Below are 22,120 nucleotides of genomic sequence, written 5' to 3' on the forward strand. Positions count from 1 at the left end.
AAGAGAGGGAAAGAAAGGGAGCAGGAGGGGAAGAGAGGGAGCAGGAGGAGGGGGAGAAGGGAAAGAGAGGGAGCAGGAGGGGAAGAGAGGGAGAAGGAGGGGGCAGAAGGGGAAGAGAGGGAGAAGGAGGGGGGGCAGAAGGGGAAGAGAGGGAGAAGGAGGGGGCAGAAGGGGAAGAGAGGGAGCAGGAGGGTGGCAGAAGTGGAAGAGAGGGAGCAGGAGGGGGAAGAGAGGGAGCAGGAGGGGGGGAAGAGAGGGAGCAGGAGGGGGGGCAGAAGGGAAAGTAGTGTTAGAATTTAAGACTTGTGATTAATAGATAGATAAATGAAAGACAAATAAAATCAGAACCCTGATCATAAAGATTGCATTTTTGTCTCTTCCTTACAGGAACAAGTTTGTGGAGTTTGACATGAAGCCGGTGTGTAAGAAGTGTTACGAGAAGTTTCCTCTGGAGCTCAAGAAGAGGCTCAAGAAGCTGGCAGAGACCGTGGGCCGGAAGTAGACAGACAGACATGCTAGAACAGACAAAAGTGATATCAGAGTGTTTGAGCAAGCACATGACCTTTGTTCTTGGTGTAAATTTAGGGATTACAACCACTCTACCCAACCCCTCATAGGTTGATGAAAATCAGATTTGAAATATCCTTCCGTCCTTTCATGCCTGGTTAAATAGTGACAACCCATGAGCAGAGAGGGAGACTACACAAGAAAGGGTCATCCCCAAATCAGTGCCTTTGTCTGAATACATATTCATATTATATTCATATATATCCTTGATATCAACTTATCTCATATATTTCATCATTCTTTTATCTTAAAATGTCCCTTCATAACCCAACTTGTATATTTAAGTATGCATCAATGGTCCTGGTATTTTGTATTTTATCAGATGAATAAAGAGTATTGATAAGGTTGTTTCTGCCTTAGCTAACTACTTCATCAATGTCATGCCCTACAAGTAGAAACAGACAGACACCTGGGCTATGTTACTGATGCTACACATAATCACATTACTGTGCAGCAGAACTGGATCCAATATAATTATACAGTGCCTTGCGAAAGTATTCGGCCCCCTTGAACTTTGCGACCTTTTGCCACATTTCAGGCTTCAAACATAAAGATATAAAACTGTATTTTTTTGTGAAGAATCAACAACAAGTGGGACACAATCATGAAGTGGAACGACTATTATTGGATATTTCAAACTTTTTTAACAAATCAAAAACAGAAAAATTGTGCGTGCAAAATTATTCAGCCCCCTTAAGTTAATACTTTGTAGCGCCACCTTTTGCTGCGATTACAGCTGTAAGTCGATTGGGGTATGTCTCTATCAGTTTTGCACATCGAGAGACTGACATTTTTTCCCATTCCTCCTTGCAAAACAGCTTGAGCTCAGTGAGGTTGGATGGATGGAGAGCATTTGTGAACAGCAGTTTTCAGTTCTTTCCACAGATTCTCGAGGTCTGGACTTTGACTTGGCCATTCTAACACCTGGATATGTTTATTTTTGAACCATTCCATTGTAGATTTTGCTTTATGTTTTGGATCATTGTCTTGTTGGAAGACAAATCTCCATCCCAGTCTCAGGTCTTTTGCAGACTCCATCAGGTTTTCTTCCAGAATGGTCCTGTATTTGGCTTCATCCATCTTCCCATCAATTTTAACCATCTTCCCTGTCCCTGCTGAAGAAAAGCAGGCCCAAACCATGATGCTGCCACCACCATGTTTGACAGTGGGGATGGTGTGTTCAGGGTGATGAGCTGTGTTGCTTTTACGCCAAACATAACGTTTTGCATTGTTGCCAAAAGTTCAATTTTGGTTTCATCTGACCAGAGCACCTTCTTCCACATGTTTGGTGTGTCTCCCAGGTGGCTTGTGGCAAACTTTAAACGACACTTTTTATGGATATCTTTAAGAAATGGCTTTCTTCTTGCCACTCTTCCATAAAGGCCAGATTTGTGCAATATACGACTGATTGTTGTCCTATGGACAGAGTGTCCCACCTCAGCTGTAGATCTCTGCAGTTCATCCAGAGTGATCATGGGCCTCTTGGCTGCATCTCTGATCAGTCTTCTCCTTGTATGAGCTGAAAGTTTAGAGGGACGGCCAGGTCTTGGTAGATTTGCAGTGGTCTGATACTCCTTCCATTTCAATATTATCGCTTGCACAGTGCTCCTTGGGATGTTTAAAGCTTGGGAAATCTTTTTGTATCCAAATCTGGCTTTAAACTTCTTCACAACAGTATCTCGGACCTGCCTGGTGTGTTCCTTTTCCTTTATGATGCTCTCTGCGCTTTTAACGGACCTCTGAGACTATCACAGTGCAGGTGCATTTATACGGAGACTTGATTACACACAGGTGGATTGTATTTATCATCATTAGTCGTTTAGGTCAACATTGGATCATTCAGAGATCCTCACTGAACTTCTGGAGAGAGTTTGCTGCACTGAAAGTAAAGGGGCAGAATAATTTTGCACACCCAATTTTTCAGCTTTTCATTTGTTAAAAAAGTTTGAAATATCCAATAAATGTTGTTCCACTTCATGATTGTGTCCCACTTGTTGTTGATTCTTCACAAAAAAATACAGTTTTATATCTTTATGTTTGAAGCCTGAAATGTGGCAAAAGGTCGCAAAGTTCAAGGGGGCCGGAAACTTTCGCAAGGCACTGTATATATATAGATATATGCAGTACCAGTCAAAAGTTTGGCCACAACTTTCATTCAAGGATTTTCCTTTATTTTTACTATTTTTCACATTGTAGAATAATAGTGAAGACATCACAACTATGAAATAACACATATGGAATCATCTAGTAGCCAAAAAAGTGTTAAACAAATGAAAATATATTTCAGATTTTATATTCTTCAAAGTAGCCATCCTTTGCCTTGATGACAGCTTTGCATACTCTTGGCATTCTCTCAACCAGCTTCCCCTGGAATGACTTTCCAACAGTCTTGAAGGAGTTCCCACCTATGCTGAACACTTGTTGGCTGCTTTTCCTTCACTCTGCGGTCCAACTTATCCCAAACCATCTCAATTGGTTTGAGGTCGGGTGATTGTGGAGAGCAGGTCATCTGATGCAGCACTCATCACTCTCCTTCTTGGTCAAATAGCCCTTACATAGCCTGGAGGTGTGTTGGGTCATTGTCCTGTTAAAAACAAATGATAGTCCCACTAAGTGCAAACAGATGGGATGGCGTAAAGCTGCAGAATGTTGTGGTAGCCATGCTGGTTAAGTATGCCTTAAATTCTAAATAAATCACTGACAGTGTCACCAGCAAAGCACCATCACACCTCCTCCTCCATGCTTCATGGTGGTAACCACACATGCAGAGATCATCCGTTCACCTACTCTGTCGCACAAAGAGAATGGCGGTTGGAACAAAAATCCCAAATTTGGACTCATCAGACCAAAGAACATATTTCCATCAGTCTAATGTCCATTGCTCGTGTTTCTTGGCCCAAGCAAGTCTCTTCTTATTATTGGTGTCCTTTAGTAGTGGATTCTTTGCAGCAATTCGACCATGAAGGCCTGATTCATGCGGTTTCCTCTGAACAGTTGATGTTGAGATGTGTCTGTTACTTGAACTTTTATTTGGGCTGCAATTTCTGAGGCTGGTAACTCTAATGAACTTATCCCCAGCAGCAGAGGTGACTCTGGGTCTTCCTTTCCTGTGGCGGTCCTCATGAGAGCTAGTTTCATCATAGAGCTTGATGGTTTTTGAAATTTTCCGAATTGACTGACCTTCACGTCTTAAAGTAATGATGGACTGTTGTTTCTCTTTACTTATTTGAACTGTTCTTGCCATAATATGGACTTGGTATTTTACCAAATAGGGCTGTCTTCTGTATACCATCCATACCTTGTCACAAACCCAACTGATTGGCTCAAATGCATTAATGCATTAAGAAGAAAATAAATTCCACAAATGAACTTTTAACAAGGCATACCTGTTAATTAATTGAAGTACATTCCAGGTGACTACCTCATGGAGCTGGTTGAGAGAATGCCAAGAGTGTGCAAAGCTGTCATCAAGGCAAAGGGTGTCTAAATTTAAGAAGGATGGAGGCCACTCTGTTCTTGGGGACCTTCAATGCTGCAGAAATGTTTTGGTACCCTTCCCCAGATCTGTACTTAGACACAATCCCTTGGTTTTTGCTCTGACGTGCGTTGTCAACTGTGGGAACATATATAGACAGGTGTGTGCCTTTCCAAATCATGTCCAATCAAGTTAATTTACCACAGGTGGACTCCAATTTAGTTGTAGAAACATCTCAAGAATGATTGATGGAAACAGGATGCCCTGAGCTCAATTTCGAGTGTCATAGCAAAGGGTCTGAATACTTATTTAAATAAGCTATTTCTGGGGGGGTTGTAATAAATGTGCAAACATTTCTAAAAACCTGTTATTGCTTTCCATAATGGGGTATTGTGTGTAGATTGATGAGGAAAACAGTTTTTTTAATCCATTTTAGAATAAGTCTGTCACGTAAGTCTGAATACTTTCCGAACGCACTGTATGTATGCATGTATGTATGTATATACACACATATACATCTATTTCAAATACTTGAAGATCGCTTGATTTGGCTTGCTTATTATAATGGAACCATTGGAATTGTGCCAAATTTGCAAACTCTGCCCACCCTGTATACCAGTAAGCTAAATCAAGAGCATGTCAAGTACTTGAAGTATCGGATGTTTGAACAGTACTATTTGACCCAGATCTGCTGGGAAGCTTATTGAGAAAGTAGCCTCCATCCCAGCAGTTCAGGTCATATAGAAACAAGAGTCATATTCGTACAAGAGGATTGTGTACATTTTTCAGGATGTATTGAAATATTATCCAAAGATAATACTGAATGAGGTGACACGTGTATGCATATCTCATATAGAGATGTTTGGGCATCCATGTCACGGGCATCGTAAGAAGCAGACCAAGGTGCTGCGTGGTGAGCATATTCCTCTTTATTAGAAATGTCGCCAACAATACAAAACGACCGTGAAGCTTAACAGTGCTATGAATACCTCTAACAAAGTTAACCACCCACACTGAAGGAGGGAAAGGGCTACCTAAGTAGGATTCCCAATCAGAGACAACGATAGACAGCTGTCCCTGATTGAGAACCATACCCGGCCAAAACATAGAAATAAAGAAACATAGAAAACAAAACATAGAATGCCCACCCCACATCACACCCTGACCTAACCAAATAGAGAAATAAAACGGCTCTCTAAGGTCAGGGCGTGACAGTCCACAACATTGTACATGGCTTTATATTTATATGAATGTACAATTGTCATATAAATATAAATATGTAAGGTCTGTTGTCACTGAAGGGCGTTTTTTACTGTTTACTGTCAACTGTTGGATGACAGACGTTTTTGTGTTTTTCACAATCAATATGCTCAGAATAAACATTAATACACTTTTATATAATAGTAATGGAATCAAACAATATCTGCCAATAATTTTCTTCATGCTTTACATGTCATGCATTATTTTGTCTTTTGAAATGGAGAAAAAACATTTGCAGAGACAAACAATTCCGTTGATATATGGATTTTCTTGTAACTGCAATGTCCATTTTTCCTTTTCCTATTGGTGTGTATTAAAGTGGATTTATGAGTACGGTAAGATGTGGGAATGTGTGTATAAGCTCAGTAAACCTATCCTCTGATGAGTGTTACTTCCTCCATCTATAGATCCTCTTAGCAAGGAATGAACTGACAGAAAAGAAAGCATCATATCCCTTTTGACCTTTTGAAAATGTGTTTAGTTTGTCACAGTATTTAACTATATTTGAACAAAAATATGTTGCAGTGTGTTGATTTGCATAGAGTGAGATACAATTACACATTCCTCTGCTAAATGGGACTTTAAAACCCTGCGTTATTCCTCCGCTATACTACAATATAATAGTCTATGCTACATTCACAGCCTTGATTCATACAGTGCTTGGCTTAAGGCTATTATTTACCTCAACTAAATGTAATGAATAATGTGGAAATTGAGCAAGTTGAGTTGACTAATCTGTTTAGAGTAATCCTGGACTGTAAACTGTCATGTTCAAAACATTGATACAACAGTAGTTGCCTCTGCCTTTTTAACAGCACTATCAACAAATCAAATCGTTTTTTTCACATGCGCCGAATACAACAGGTTACCGTGAAATGCTTATCTACAAGCCCTTAACCAACAATGCAGTTTATGAAATTGTAATGCCCGGGGTGTAGTGGAGGAAGAAGTCAGGCGCAGGAAACAGAGTTCAGGGAAGCGAAACGTTTTAATTCACCACACCGGTGAAAACGACGCCACAGAAACAAATGCCCCAAAACACCGGGAACTAAACAGTCCACAAAAACACACATACACGGACAACCGTGATTTACAGGCGTGCACAATAGTACACAGAAAATAATCCCGCACACCCAGCAGGCGGGCCGGCTGGATAATAAAGCCCAACCAATTAACATAACTAAACACAGGTGGCAGCTAGTAGGCCGGTGACGTCGACCGCAGAGCGCCTCCCAAACAGGAAGGGGAGCCACCTTCGGCAGGAGTCGTGACAGAAATAGAGTTAAGAAAATATTTACTAAATAAACTAAAGTATTTTTTTTTTTTTTTACATAACAACAAAATGACATACCAATAACGAGGCTATATACAGGGGGTACCAAGTCAATGTGCGGGGGTACAGGTCAGTCAAGATCATTTGTAAAGTGACTATGCATAGATAATAAACAGCGAGGGGGGGGGGGGGTAATGCAACCGGTCAGGATGCTCTCTATTGATACGTTTTCAAGTATAGTACAACAAGTAACTATAGAGAGCATACAAAAATTATATGGTAATAAAAAATGTAAGTTTACCCACTCCCAGGAATGTCATAAATGATGGATAATTAGCTTCCCTACAGAAAAGACACTAACCTTCACACATCTAGATCAGGGGAAGCATGTGTTCAAACTGTAGAACCCAGTTCCTATATTTGAATATAAAAATGTATTTTATCAAACAAAACTATGCTACATTTTATCTCTGGGACCCTCAGGATGACAAATTAGGGCAAGATTTCTGAATGTAAGTACAGTACATTATTTACCTTCAGAGGTGAAAGTATCAAACCAGTTGCTGTGATAAGTTTTTTGTTGTTGTGCACTCTCCTCAAACAATAGAATGGTATTTTTTCAATGTAATAGCTACTGTAAATTGGACAGTGCAGTTCGATTAACAAGAATTTAAGCTTTCTGCCCTTATAAGACATGTCTATGTCCTGGGAAATGTTCTTGTTACTTACAACATCATGCTAATCACATTAGCGCACATTAGCTCAACCGTCCCGCGGACACCGATCCTGTAAAGGTTAACTATATATCTGTCTGCCGTGACTACAACACAAGCATATTGAAACACCCACCAATATCCAGAAACTTTGCACAGACATTGAAGAGGAGTGAGACAACATTCTACAGGCCACAATCAACAGCCTGATCAACTCTATGCGAAGGAGATGTTTTGCGCTGCATGAGGCAAATGGTGGTCACACCAGATACTGACTGGTTTTCTGATCCATGCCGCTACCTTTTTTTTTTTCATGTATCTGTGACCAACAGATTCAGATTTGTATTTAAAATCATGTGAAATCCACAGATTAGGGCCAAAGGAATTTATTTCAGTTGACTGATTTCCTTATTTGAACTGTAACTCAGTAAAATTGACATTTACATTTAAGTCATTTAGCAGACGCTCTTATCCAGAGCGACTTACAAAAATCTTTGAAATTGTTACATGTTGTGTTTATATTTTTGTTCAGTGTAGTATTTTTTATTAAATATATTTATATGGGGCCATATAGCTGAACCAGCCTTTGGCAATACATGTAGACTGTGTTTAGACAGTTCTAATCTTTTTTTTCCAGTAATTTGTCTTTAGACCGATCAGATCAGCTCTGAAAAAAAGCTGACATGAAAAGATCTGAAGTGATTGGTCAAAAGACCAATTAGTGCACAGCTGACTTAAATTACTTGCCTGGTAATGTGCATGTATCTTTCTTGGAATGTTCTCAAACCATTACTGTCCATGATATCGGTGAGGGGGGTAATGTGGTACAGACTCCGCATTTGGACCATTGGGGTGATGCAAAAGGCCTCCAGATCGCAAGACATTATTCTGAAATACTGATGCATGGGGTATGCCATTTTGATTCCCAGTTACATAGTTTTTTTCATTTTGCACCAAATAAACACTTTTTAAGCAATAATAGGACCAAAGTGTAGTTTACATTGTTTAAGGGATATATCAGTGAAGACCACCTCCTCCAGTGCAATAGGATAAACCATATCTCTCTCTACAGAAGAGAGAATCATGTCTAAACCAATTTACGATGGGACGAAATGCTAGCCTGGAAATACAATTTAATGTTTGGTACGAATAGACCTGTTTTTCACTATCTGTGAATGTGTCCATTTTATCCGGGATCGTTTACCTTGCCATATACATTTTGAAACCGCACTATGAATTTTATCCCAATAGCCAGAAGGGGGAGCCATGGGAAGCATTGAACTACAGACATTTAGCCGTGGCAATATATTCATTTTGAAAATTGATATCCGGCCAGTTAAAGCAACAGCGATATTATTCCAATTATTGAGGTCGGGTTGAATTGGTTTGCACGTTCTAGCAATGATTTTATCTAAGGAAGGAAATACAGTTGAAGTCGGAAGTTTACATACACCTTAGCCAACTACATTTAAACTCAGTTTTTCACAATTCCTAACATTTAATCCGAGTAAAAATTCCCTGTTTCAGTTAGGATTATCACTTTATTTTAAAGAATGTGAAATGTCAGAATAATAGAAGAGAGAATGATTTACTACAGCTTTTATTTCATCACATTCCCAGTGGGTCAGAAGTTTACATACACTCAATTAGTATTTAGTAGCATTGCCTTTAAATTGTTTAACTTGGGCAAACGTTTTGGGTATGTAAGGGTTTTCCTGTGGTGAAGGAGAAGCGGACCAAAATGCAGCGTGGTGGTTATTCATGTTCTTTAATAAAGGAACTAGACATGAAATAACTAACAAAACAATAAATGTGCGAAAACCTAAACAGTCCTATCTGGTGCAAACACAGAGACAGGAACAATCACCCACAAACACACAGTGAAACCCAGGCTACCTAAGTATGATTCTCAATCAGAGACAACTAATGACACCTGCCTCTGATTGAGAACCATACTAGGCCGAAACATAGAAATACCCAAAACCTAGAAAAACAAACATAGACTGCCCACCCAACTCACGCCCTGACCATACTAAATAAATACAAAAGAAAGGAACTAAAGGTCAGAATGTGACAGGGTAGCCTTCCACAAGCTTCCCACAATAAATTGGGTGAATTTTGGCCCATTCCTCCGGACAGAGCTGGTGTAACTGAGTCAGGTTTGTAGGCCTCCTTGCTCACACACGCTTTTTCAGTTCTGCCCACAAATGTTCTATAGGATTGAGGTCAGGGCTTTGTGATGGCCACTGCAATATCTGAGCAGCCTTTCAAGTTATGTCGATATAGGACTTGTTTTACTGTGGATATAGATACTTGTGTACCCATTTCCTCCAGCATCTTCACATGGTCCTTTGCTATTGTTCTGAGATTGAGTTGCACTTTTCGCACCAAAGTACGTTCATCACTAGGAGACCGAACGCAATCTCCTTCCTGAGTGGTATGACGGCTGCGTGGTCCCATGATGTTTATACTTGCATACTATTGTTTGTACAGATGAACGTGGTACCTTCAGGCGTTTGGAAATTGCTCCCAAGGATGAACCAGACTTGTGGAGGTCTACAATTTTTTTTCTGAGGTCTTGACTGATTTCTTTTCATTTTCCCATGATGTCAAGCAAAGGGGCACTGAGTTTGATGGTAGGCCTTGAAATACATCCACAGGTACACCTCCAATTGACTCAAATTATGTCAATTAGCCTATCAGAAGCTTCTAAAGCCATGACATAATTTCTGGAATTTTTCCAAGCTAAGGTACAGTTAACTTAGTGTATGTAAACTTCAGACCCAGTGAATTATAAGTGAAATAATCTGTCTGTAAACAATTGTTGGAAAAATTACTTGTGTCATGCACAAAGCAGATGTCCTAACTGACTTGCCAAAGCTATAGTTTGTTAACAAGAAATTTGTGGAGTGGTTGACAAATTAGTTTTAATGACTCCAACCTAAGTGTATGAAAACTTCCGACTTCAACTGTATACTGTATCTACTCCCAAATACTTAAAATGGGAAACTATTGGGATTCCATAAGTAGAGATGGAGTCCTCCATCAAGGTATTGAGAGGCATTAGGGCTGATTTGGTTGTATTAATTTCATAATTTGAGTGATTGCGGTACATTGTCTAGAGATAGCAGTGTTGTAGTGCATCCGGTCTCGAGACCACACATTGAGTGTCTAGGTCTTGTCTTGGTGTCAGACACATTTGTACTGACTGCGTAACGGACAGTGAGGACTCGTAATTTCTTACCTAGAGTTACCTTTCTACTCCTACCAGTGGAGAAGAAAATTCACAATTCTCATCTTCCATTCAGTCAGCCATAAAACTGATTCAACAGGCCAAATATCCACACTCCTTTCTTGAAACATTAATATCTTGACAGCATTTATATTCAGTACCAGTCAAGAGTTTGGACACACTTACTCATTCAAGTGTTTTTCTTTATTTGTACTATATTCTACATTGTAGAATAATAGTGAAGACATTAAAACTATGAAATAACACATATGGAATCATGTTGTAACCAAAAAAGTATTAAACAAATCAAAAAATATTTTATATTTCAGATTCTTCAAAGTAGCCACACTTTGACTTGATGACAGCTTTGCACACTCTTGGCATTCATACCTCTCTCAACCAGCTTCACCTGGAATGCATTTCAATTAACAGGTGTTCCTTGTTAAAAGTTAATTTGTGGATTTATTTTTACTTCTTAATGCTTTTAAACCAATCAGTTGTGTTGTGACAAGGTAGGGTACACTCATCTTCAGCACATCTATCACTCCAGTATACAAATTGGGTTGGTGTAGGGTTGGAATAGGGTTGGTATACAAAAAGCCAAGTTAACAAACAGATCACAGACCATTTCGAATCCCACAGTACCTTCTCCACTATGCAATCTGGTTTCCGAGCTGGTCATGGGTGCACCTCAGCCACGCTCAAGGTCCTAAACGATATCATAACCACCATCAATAAGAGACAATACTGTGCAGCTGTATTCATCGACCTGGCCAAGGCGTTCGACTCTGTCAATCACCACATTCTTATCAGCAGACTCAACAGCCTTGGTTTCTCAAATGACTGCCTCGCCTGGTTCACCAACTACTTCTTCAGTGTGTCAAATCGGAGGGCCTGTTGTTCCTACCTCTGGCAGTCTCTATGGGGGTGCCACAGGGTTCAATCATTGGGATGACTCTTTTCTCTGTATACATCAATGATGTCGCTCTTGCTGCTGGTGAATCTCTGATCCACCTCCACGCAGACGACACCATTCTGTATACCTCTGGCCCTTCTTTGGACACTGTGTTAACAACCCTCCAGGCAAGCTTTAATGCCATACATCTCTCCTTTCATGGCCTCCAACCGCTCTTAAATGCAAGTAAAACTAAATGCATGCTCTTCAACCGATCACTACCCACACCTGCCCGCCCACCCAGCATCACTACTTTGGACGGTTCTGACTTAGAATATGTGGACAACTACAAATACCTAGGTGTCTGGTTAGACTGTAAACTCTCCTTCCAGACTCACATTAAGCATCTCCAGTCCAAAATTAAATCTAGAATCAGCTTCCTATTTTGCAACAAAGCGTCCTTCATGCATGCTGCCACCACACCCCTGTAAAACTGACTGTCCTACCGATCCTTGACTTTGGCGATGTCATTTACAAAATATCCTCCAACACTCTTCTCAGCAAATTGGATGCAGTCTATCACAGTGCCATCCGTTTTGTCACCAAAGCCCCATATAGTACCTACCATTGCGACCTGTATGCTCTCTTTGGCTGGCCCTCGCTTCATATTCGTCGCCAAACCCACTGGCTCCATCCAGGTCATCTGTAAGTCTTTGCTAGGTAAAGCCCCGCCTTATCTCAGCTCACTGGTCACCATAGCAGCACCCACCCATAGCACGCACTCCAGCAGGTATATTTCACTGGTCACCCCCAAAGCCAATTCCTCATTCGGCCGCCTTTCTTTCCAGTTCTCTGCTGCCAATGACTGGAACAAACTGCAAAAATCTCTGAAGCTGGAGACTCATATCTCCCTCACTAGCTTCAGGCACAAGCTGTCAGAGCAGCTCATAGATCACTGCACCTGTACACAGCCCACTTGTTATTAGCCCATCCAACTACCTCATCCCCATACTGTTATCTATTTTATTTATTTTGCTCCTTTGCACCCCAGTATCTCTACTTGTACACTCATCTTCTGCACATCTATCACTCCAGTGTTTAATTGCTATATTGTAATTTTTTCGCCACTATGGCCTATTTATTGCCTTACCTCCGTTATCCTACCTCATTTGCATACACTGTATATATACTTTTTCTATTGTATTATTGACTGTATGTTTGTTTACTCCATGTGTAACTCTGTAATTGTTTGTGTTGTACTGCTTTGCTTTATCTTGGCCAGGTCTCAGTTGTAAATGAGAACTTCTCAACTAGCCTACCTGGTTAAATAAAGACATCACCGGCAACAACGTCGCCTATGGGCACAAACCCACCGTCGCTGGACCAGTTTTGTCTCACCAGGAGTGATGGTCGGATTCGCGTTTATTGTCGAAGGAATGAACGTTACACCGAGGCCTGTACTCTGGAGCGGGATCGAATTGGAGGTGGAGGGTCCGTCAGTCTGGGGCGGCATGTCACCGCATCATCGGACTGAGCTTGTTGTCATTGCAGGCAATCTCAACGCTGTGCATTACAGGGAAGACATCCTCCTCCCTCATGTGATACCCTTCCTGCAGGCTCATCCTGATATCCAGCATGACAATGGCACCAGCCATACTGCTCGTTCTGTGCATGATTTCCTGCAAGACAGGAATGTCAGTGTTCTGTTCATGGACAGCAAAGAGCCCGGATCTCAATCCCATTGAGCACGTCTGGGACCTGTTGGATCGGAGGGTTAGGGCTGGGGCCATTCCCCCCAGAAATGTCCAGGGACATGCAGGTGCCTTGTTGGAAGAGTGGGGTAACATCTCACAGCAAGAACTAGCAAATCTGGTGCAGTCCATGAGGAGGAGATCCACTGTAGGACTTAATGCAGTTGGTGGCCACACCAGATACAGACTGTTACTTTTGATTTTAACCCCCCCTTTGTTCAGGGAAACATTATTCAATTTCTGTTAGCCACATGTCTGTGGAACTTGTTCAGTTTATGTCTCAGTTTTTGAATCTTGTTATGTTCATACAAATATTTCCACATACATTTTCTGAAAATAAACGCAGTTGACAGTGAGAGGCTGTTTCTTTTTTTGCTGCGTTTCTGTGCGTTTTCAAAACGTATCGGCTAAGTATCGACCAATCACAGGTCATGGTTAAATTACGTTTTGTACCACGTGACTACCGCTGCCATTTGACGTTGTCGCGGCAGAAGCGGGGAGAAAGGGCGAATTAGCGAAGCACTGGGGGGAAATATTTACGATTCCTGCTTTTTCCGGATGAGTTTTGTCACTCTATGCAATTTTAGTTTTGAATTATAAGAAAATACGCTTTACACAGCCATGCGGCGAAATAAGGCCGAAGTGGACGAATATATTTATTCAGTAGAGAGTTCCTCTCCTTCACTCAAAGAGGTGAGTCAAACCCGGCCCCAACTGGCTCTTCAGCCTGCGTATACTACCTAGCTAGCTAGGCTAAGCCAACTGCTACTGCCATCTTGGCCTGGCATTTAGCTACACCTAGCTCGTAGCTATTACAGCTAATAGTACATAACGCTTTTAACGTAGCTATCAAAATACTATTAATAGACTAACTTTGAAACAATAAGTAGCTAACGGATCATTTTGGCTAACTATCTTGGCTAACTAAAATGTGAACTGGGACACCTCAAGTTATTCCATCGCAAGGAACACTTCCTCGTTGAAAAGGCTGGCAGCAGGGCTGGCTAGCTTTTGAAACCTGTCCATCAGCTTGCTTTTTGCCGGCTAACAAACTAACGTTATGGCTATGTCACTCTTCCTACGATCCGTTGGAAAAGAGCCATCATTACCTTTTTTACTTGATGTGTACATAGCTAACAATGTATACTTGAATGGATCCAGCTGGCTGACTAGCTACCATTTTTAGCTAACTAAAAATGTCATATGTATGTAATCTGTAACGTTAGCGATCTAGTTGTTATAACCAAGAGTGTAACCTTACTTTAAATTAGGCCTATATGATCTTCCCACAGAAACCAATTAAAGGATTTTTATTTGCTAAATTATACTTCGAGGCTAAGGAGTATGAACTTGCTAAAAGGTAAGCCCTGAACACAACCAACGCAGACATTGTTGACATTGATGACATTGAAGTGGGTAACGATGCCGTTTTTGTGTGTATTGTGGTTCTATTCTGAATGCCTGGTCCCCTCTGTTAGACATGTATCAGCATATCTGAAGGTGGCAGAAAGAGACCCCAAAGCACACCAGTTCCTGGGCAAACTTTATGAGAGGGAAGGAGATATCAACAAGGCCATAGGATGTTACAAGGTAAGATCCTTCTCAGTTGCACACTTACATACATACTACTGCTATAGTATCCTATTACCCTGTCCTTTAGGCTTTGTGTATATGATTAGTGCTAGGGAATATATCAAATTAATGTTTTAGCGTGATATCCCAAATGCCTGTTTTGCAATAACTTTTTTAAATTCTCGTTTTTATGGGCCGTTTATGTCTGCTTGTTCTCGTGTCTTTTTGGTCTTGTCTCCTTAGCTCCTTCTGTGCTCTGTGCACCTTCACATTTAAACCAGTGATCTGTATATCATGACGACATGCTCATGTCTCTTCCCTAACAATGGGAGTTGTTGTCCCAAAGGAGGGAAGACCGATTTTGGACAGATTTGGGCAAAAGTGAAACCTCTCTCTTTGCCTCTTTCTCTCTGTTTACACACACCAAGCCCCTGCCACTCACCACAACAAAGATGAGAGATCACTTCTTCCTCTCTGACAAGCAGTTTCAACTCACTATTTGCATTTGAGGTTTGGTCCAACAAACAGTCATATGGAAACAGAGACATTATTTTACTGTAATAGTGAAGTTAACCTTTCTAATTATACCCTTTTTATGTCTCAACTCCTCAAATTGTGTGCAGAGCAGATGTTACTAAAACAGGAGTATCAATGAACATTCATTCTGGAAAATGAACGCTGTTTGTCACGCATGGCATTGCAGTACTGCTAGCAGCATTTTAGCCAAAGACTTATGCTAACTACCGAGTCTGTGTTTTATAAATGTGCAATAAGCATAGAACACAATTATATAAGGAATTGGCAACTCATTCTGATGCAGTTTTACTCCATACTACCCAGCCCTATATGCAATGGGTGTTCACAGCTATCTGACGATGCTTTCTGGTCATTAATTGTGTGTGTGTGTCCATCCAGCGGTCTGTGGACCTGAACCCAGCCCAGAGGGACCTGGTTTTGAAGGTGGCTGAGCTGCTGGTCAGTAAGACCGAGAGAGACAACAGAGCAGAGTTCTGGGTGGAGAAAGCTGCCAAGCTGCTGCCTGGACACCTTGCTGTCTTCAACCTCAAGGTAAGAGCTCTAACACAGTATTGATTTCCTGTATTCAAATTATTTTTAGGTTTAAAATGGTTTGCCTAACCTAAAATAGTGGGTCAAGGCTAAAGACTGACTGCATTGTGACTGGAGGATTGTTTACAAACTGTGGCAATGGGTTGACACATGATCACTACCCGCACCACTCACCCCCTCGTCAGGTGTGCCTGTTGAGCTGGCAGCTGTTTAATGCATATGCCCTCCACACTGTCTCTCCCCTTAGGAGCAGTTGTTTAGCAGCAGATGGGCACGGGGGCTAGAAAAAACTGTTTTAAAATCCTTGCTTTACTTAACTAACTCTCCCTCTAGGAGCACCTACTGAATCAACAGGGCCAACAGGGGTGGAACCAGTTGTTTGACCTACTGCAGGCAGAGCTGGCTGTGAGGCCTGGTGATGCCCATATCAACATCAAGCTGGTTCAGTTGTTCTCCTCCGATGGCAGGCTGGAGGAGGCTGTCAAACACTGTCTGGCCACAGAGAAGAGAGGCCTGCTTAGATCCAGCTTGGATTGGTACTCTACTGTAGTACACACTCTGCAGGTCAGCAGGATGCTCACAAAATACAATTATGTTCTTATGGAATTACATGTACGATGGTAGAGTGATGAATTGTGTGTTTCTCAGGAATCCCTAGCCCAGCCCAGTGTTTCGTCCAATGAGAAGATGAGGGAACATCGGCAGAGAGAGCTACTTTTGGCACACTGCAGCCTGCTGAGACTGACTCTGCAGGGGAAAGGACTGCAGCCTAGCATCCAGGCCCTCTGGAGGTGTGTTTGTTAGATCCAGGCTAGGCAGGGACATGTGAATGCTGTACTAGTCTACCAACAGTGCTCCTTCATTAGAGCACCAGTCTGTAGAGTCCTATTAGATTGTAGCACTGTGTGTGTGAGTATTTAACCCCATTTCTCTCTGTTTCTGTGTAGTTTTGACTGTGCGATGCAGGGCCTGAAGAGGGCAGAGGGCAGTGTAACAGATGATCTGTCTGGGGTCTATGTGGAGATGAGGGGACATCTGTACCTGCATGCTGGCACTCTGCTGCTGAAGATGGCTCAGGAGAGAGAACAGCAATGGCGGGCTGTCATTGATCTGGCTGCTCTCTGCTATCTGCTGGCCTACCAGGTAACACACACACAAGCTAGAGGCTTTGTAGCAAATAACAGTCCTTGTGTATCCAACTTCTTGTTTTCATTCTTCCTACTTGTCATATTTAGGTCCCCAGGCCAAAGAGCAAGGTGTCTAAACGTGACCAGTCTCCTCCTCAGCCTCTGGAGCTGCTGGCTAGTGACAGAAAGAGCCAGGCTGGACACATGCTGCTCAACCTCAAGCCCGAGACACACACCTTTGTCAGAGAGGTGGTGGAGGCGTTTGGGAACTGTAGTGGTCAGGGTGCTTTGTTTGAGTTATTGTTTGGGCCTCTGGCTCCGGTCGGGTCTTCCTTCATTGGCAACGATGACATCCGCTCCATCAACACACAGGCTCCAGAGATATCTGACCTTACCAAATGGGATAACGGTATGATGTGTGTGTGTGGCTCTACACAACAGGAGCCCAGCTGATCTCACACATAAGATCTCTAACTTTTTTTGTCTCTAGGCTCCATCCAGCTCCATGGTGGGGACCTCCAGCAGCTGTGTTGGCTGGGCCTCCAATGGTCTCTCTTGGCCCAGAGGCCTGCTCTGAGGGACTGGCTCAAACAGCTGTTCCCCAGGCTCAACCTGGAGACCTCCAAACTGGACACCAACACACCAGAGTCCATCTGCCTGCTAGACTTGGAGGTGGGCATGGTTGCTCTACAGTATCTAGTCCTGAGTGATTTAGTGCTCTTTGGGGTTGTTCCGGTTAGATTATTACAAAATTCGGGTTTGATTATTTTTAACATTAAATGCACTATGCAATATGTGGGTTGAATGCTGTATCATATAATAAAACAATGAATAAAAGTCTCATGAAGGTAGTGACTGCCCATGACTGCTTATCACTTATTAACCATAATTTATTCACATTACTTTAATAAAATATTTCAGTTTTGTATATTACATTTGTTTTATTTGATTACTTTATTTCAAGTCATCTCATCTCTATAGAGCTGATGTCTGACAAAATCACTATTTTTAGTAGTTCTTTGAAGTAAATAAGGCATACTATCAATCACTTAGATCATGTATTTTCAGGTACTCCCTCATGAAGAAACTGCTCTCTTGGAATTACTTCTTGATTGCGCATTCTTCTTTCCCTTACCTAGCCGGTGTAAAAGAAACACACACCGACAACTAGCTGCGTGAAGGATTATGGTTATTGTAGTTAATTATAATTTTTTTCTGCACTAAGTTATGTAGAACATTGGCCTGTTTGAAACTACAACTCCCTACCTCATCGCATCTCATTTTGGGCAAGATCTGATTGATCTCTAGAGAAACTGCAGCACAATGTGCGCATTGAGATCAGAAAAAAAACGTAACGAAATGGAATTCAAATAATTGAACGACGTCGGTCAATTAGTTGTTTAAAAACAGGAAAATAAATATTGTTCATTCGCTCAGCACTAACAATATCTATGCTGTTCAGTTACGGCCTTATAACGATCTTAATACTGTCCTTCATATCATATCATTGATGGTTTCCTTTTGCTTAATTTTTCATTCATACAATGACCTGTAATGCACTAAAAACTAATGCAAAGAACTTGTTTAGGTCCTTCTTCTAACAATACACGGGTGATTCCCTCCTGTCTAGGTGTTCCTGTGTGGGGTGGTGTGGTGCAGTCACACCCAGCTCCAGGAGAGGGTCAGGATCACTTCTACTGGTCAACATGGGCCCCGCTGCCTGCCCCTGCCCCTCCTCCACCACCTCTTCACAGACAGACAGAGGGACTGGTGGGACGCAGTCTACAGGCTCATTCACAAACGAGCTGCGTGAGTCACGATGGGTTATAATCTCTGTAGTTATGTGATAGTTGTCTGAAATCGAGTATTTTACTACATTTTACATTCTAGTAATTTAGCAGACACTACTTTCCAGAGTGAGTGCATATATTTTCAGCTTTTTTTTATACTGCCATGCTTTACCAACGGAGCCACACGGGACTACACAAACAAGCTCTGTAAAATTTACCCAGCGGAGCCACACGGGACTACACAAACAAGCAAGCTCTGTAAAAATTACCCAGCAGAGCCACACGGGACTACACAAACAAGCTCTGTAAAAATTACCCAGCAGAGCCACACGGGACTACACAAACAAGCTCTGTAAAAATTACTCAGCAGAGCCACACGGGACTACACAAACAAGCTCTAAAAATTACCCAGCAGAGCCACACGGGACTACACAAACAAGCTCTGTAAAAATTACCCAGCGGAGCCACACGGGACTACACAAACAAGCTCTGTAAAAATTACCCAGCGGAGCCACACGGGACTACACAAACAAGCTCTAAAAATTACCCAGCAGAGCCACACGGGACTACACAAACAAGCTCTGTAAAAATTACCCAGCGGAGCCACACGGGACTACACAAACAAGCTCTGTAAAAATTACCCAGCGGAGCCACACGGGACTACACAAACAAGCTCTGTAAAAATTACCCAGCGGAGCCACACGGGACTACACAAACAAGCTCTGTAAAAATTACCCAACGGAGCCACACGGGACTACACAAACAAGCTCTGTAAAAATTACCCAGCGGAGCCACACGGGACTACACAAACAAGCTCTGTAAAAATTACCCAGCGGAGCCACACGGGACTACACAAACAAGCTCTGTAGAAATGATCACTGATATTATATGTCGGTAACACTTTACTTGACACCCAGTGTCATAACACTGTCATGACATACAGTTCCAGTCATACGTTTGAACACACCTACTCATTCAAGGGTTTTTCTTTATTTAAATGTTTTTCTATGTTGTAGAATAATAGGGAAGACATCAAAACTATGAAGTAACACACATGGAATCATGTAGTAACCAAAAAAGTTGTTTGCGATTTTTCAAAGTAGCCACCCCTTGTCTTGATGACAGCTTTGTGTACTCTTGGCATTCTCTCAACCAGCTTCACCTGGGATACTTTTCCAACAGTCTTGAAAGAGTTCCCACATATGCTGAGCACTTGTTGGCTGCTTTTCCTTCACTCTGCGATCCAAATCATCCCAAACCATCTCAATTGGGTTGAGGTCGGGTGGTTGTGGAGGCTAGGTCATCTGATGCAGCACCCCATCACTCTCCTTCTTGGTCAAATAGCTCTTACACAGCCTGGAGGTGTGTTGGGTCATTGTCCTGTTGAAAAACAAATGATAGTCCCAATAAGTGCAAACCAGATGGGATTGCGTATCGCTGCAGGATGCTGTGGTAACCATGCTGGTTAAGTGTGCCTTGAATTCTAAATAAATCACTGACCGTGTCACCAGCAAAGCACCATCACACCACCACCCCCATGCTTCACAGCGGGATCCACACATATGGAGATCATCCTTTCACCTACTCTGCGTCTCACGAAGACATGGCAGTTGGAACCAAAAATCTCATATTTGCACTCATCTGACCAAAGAACAGATTTCCACCAGTCTAATGTCCATTCCTCGTGTTTCTTGGCCCAAGCAAGCCTCTTCTTTTTATTGGTGTCCTTTGGTAGTGGTTTCTTTGCAGCAATTGACCATGAAGGCCTGATTCATGCGGTTTCCTCTTAACAGTTGATGTTGAGATGTCTGTTGAACTGAAGCATTTATTTGGGCTGCAATTTCTGAGGCTGGTAACTCTAATGAACTTATCCTCTGCAGCAGAGGTAACTCTGGGTATTCCTTTCCTGTGGCGGTCCTCATGAGAGCTAGTTTCATCATAGCGCTTGACGGTTTTTGCGACTGCACTTTAAGAAACTTTCAAAGTTCTTGAAATTTTCTAGATTGACTACCTTCATGTCTTAAAGTAATGGACTGTTGTTTCGCTTTGCTTATTTGAGCTGTTCTTGCCATAATATGGACTTGGTATTTTGCCAAATAGGGCTATCTTCTGTATACCACCCATACCTTGTCACAACACAACTGATTGGTTAAAAAGCATGAAGGAAATAAATTCCACAAATGAACTTTTAACAGGGCACACCTATTAATTGAAATGCATTCCAGGTGACTACCCCCATGTAGCTGATTGAGAGAATGGCAAGAGTGTGCAATGCTGTCATCAAGGCAAAGGGTGGCTACTTTGAAGAATCTGAAATATATCATATATTTTGATTTAACGCGGTGTTCCATATGTGTTCTTTTACAGTTTTTTTGTCTTCACTATTATTCTACAATATAGAAAATAGTCCAAATAAAGAAAAACCCTTGAATAAGTAGGTGTCTAAACGTTTGACTGGTACTGTATATCACATCTCAAATGTATTTATAAAGCCCTTCTTACATCAGCTGATGCCACAAAGTGCTGTACAGAAACCCAGCCTAAAACCCCAAACAGCAAGCAATGCAGGTGTAGAAGCACGGTGGCTTGGAAAAACTCCCTAGAAAGGCCAAAACCTAGGAAGAAACCTAGAGGAACCAGGCTATGAGGGGTGGCCAGTCCTCTTCCTGCTGTGTCGGGTGGAGATTATAACAGAACATGGCCAAGATGTTCAAATGTTCATAAATGACCAGCATGGTCAAATAATAATAATCACAGTAGTTGTCGAGGGTGCAACAAGTTAGCACCTCGGGAGTAAATGTCAGTTGGCTTTTCATAGCTGATCATTGAGAGTATCTCTACCGCTCCTGCTGTCTCTAGAGAGTTGAAAATAGCAGGTCTGGGACAGGTACCACGTCCGGTGAACAGGTCAGGGTTCCATAGCCGTAGGCAGAACAGTTTAAACTGGAGCAGCAGCACTGCCAGGTGGACTGGGGACAGCAAGGAGTCCTCATGCCAGGTAGTCCTGAGGCATGGTCCTAGGGCTCAAGTCCTCCGAGAGAGAAAGAGAGAATTAGAGAGAGCATACTTCAATTCACACAGGACACCGGATAAGACAGGGGAAATATTCCAGATATAACAGACTGACCCTAGCCCCCCCCGACACATAAACTACTGCAGCATAAATACTGGAGGCTGAGACAGGAGGGTTCAGGAGACACTGTGGGCCCCATCCGATGATACTCCCAGACAGGGCCAAACAGGCAGGATATAACCCCACCCACTTTGCCAAAGCATAGCCCCCACACCACTAGAGGGATATCTTCAACCACCAACTTACCATCCTGAGACGAGGCCGAGTATAGCCCACAAAGATCTCCGCCACAGCACAACCCAAGGGGTTGTCAAAATATCTCTC

At 42.1% G+C, this 22,120-nt stretch overlaps 2 protein-coding genes across 10 annotated transcripts in view; both read left to right on the plus strand.

The window, feature by feature from the left end:
- Positions 1 to 915, plus strand: part of LOC115129008 (LIM and senescent cell antigen-like-containing domain protein 1) — a 109,761-nt gene extending 108,846 nt beyond the window's left edge. For 5 of the 7 annotated variants that reach the window (XM_065017972.1, XM_065017977.1, XM_065017969.1 and 2 more), the window contains exon 11: positions 388 to 473. Coding sequence is in view for 2 of the 7 variants with exons in the window: in XM_065017951.1 (XP_064874023.1) it covers positions 388 to 502 (115 nt within the window). In the remaining 5 variants the exon portion in view is untranslated. Of the gene's footprint in view, positions 1 to 387 lie in introns of all 7 variants that reach the window. The other 2 variants (XM_065017951.1, XM_065017959.1) reach the window with 1 other exon arrangement.
- Positions 916 to 13,655: 12,740 nt separating this feature from the next.
- Positions 13,656 to 22,120, plus strand: part of LOC115108102 (E3 SUMO-protein ligase RanBP2-like) — a 40,224-nt gene continuing 31,759 nt past the window's right edge. For all 3 annotated transcript variants that reach the window (XM_065017991.1, XM_065017979.1, XM_065017985.1), the window contains exons 1-10: positions 13,656 to 13,859; positions 14,459 to 14,526; positions 14,645 to 14,756; positions 15,654 to 15,806; positions 16,140 to 16,370; positions 16,455 to 16,597; positions 16,754 to 16,949; positions 17,042 to 17,342; positions 17,424 to 17,605; positions 18,564 to 18,742. In XM_065017991.1, coding sequence (XP_064874063.1) covers positions 13,788 to 13,859; positions 14,459 to 14,526; positions 14,645 to 14,756; positions 15,654 to 15,806; positions 16,140 to 16,370; positions 16,455 to 16,597; positions 16,754 to 16,949; positions 17,042 to 17,342; positions 17,424 to 17,605; positions 18,564 to 18,742 — 1,637 coding nt within the window. In that variant the 5' untranslated portion in view covers positions 13,656 to 13,787. The remainder of the gene's footprint in view (positions 13,860 to 14,458; positions 14,527 to 14,644; positions 14,757 to 15,653; positions 15,807 to 16,139; positions 16,371 to 16,454; positions 16,598 to 16,753; positions 16,950 to 17,041; positions 17,343 to 17,423; positions 17,606 to 18,563; positions 18,743 to 22,120) is intronic.

This window comes from Oncorhynchus nerka, linkage group LG1 (assembly GCF_034236695.1).
Source record: "Oncorhynchus nerka isolate Pitt River linkage group LG1, Oner_Uvic_2.0, whole genome shotgun sequence".
In the NCBI taxonomy this organism is placed as follows: Eukaryota; Metazoa; Chordata; class Actinopteri; order Salmoniformes; family Salmonidae; genus Oncorhynchus; species Oncorhynchus nerka.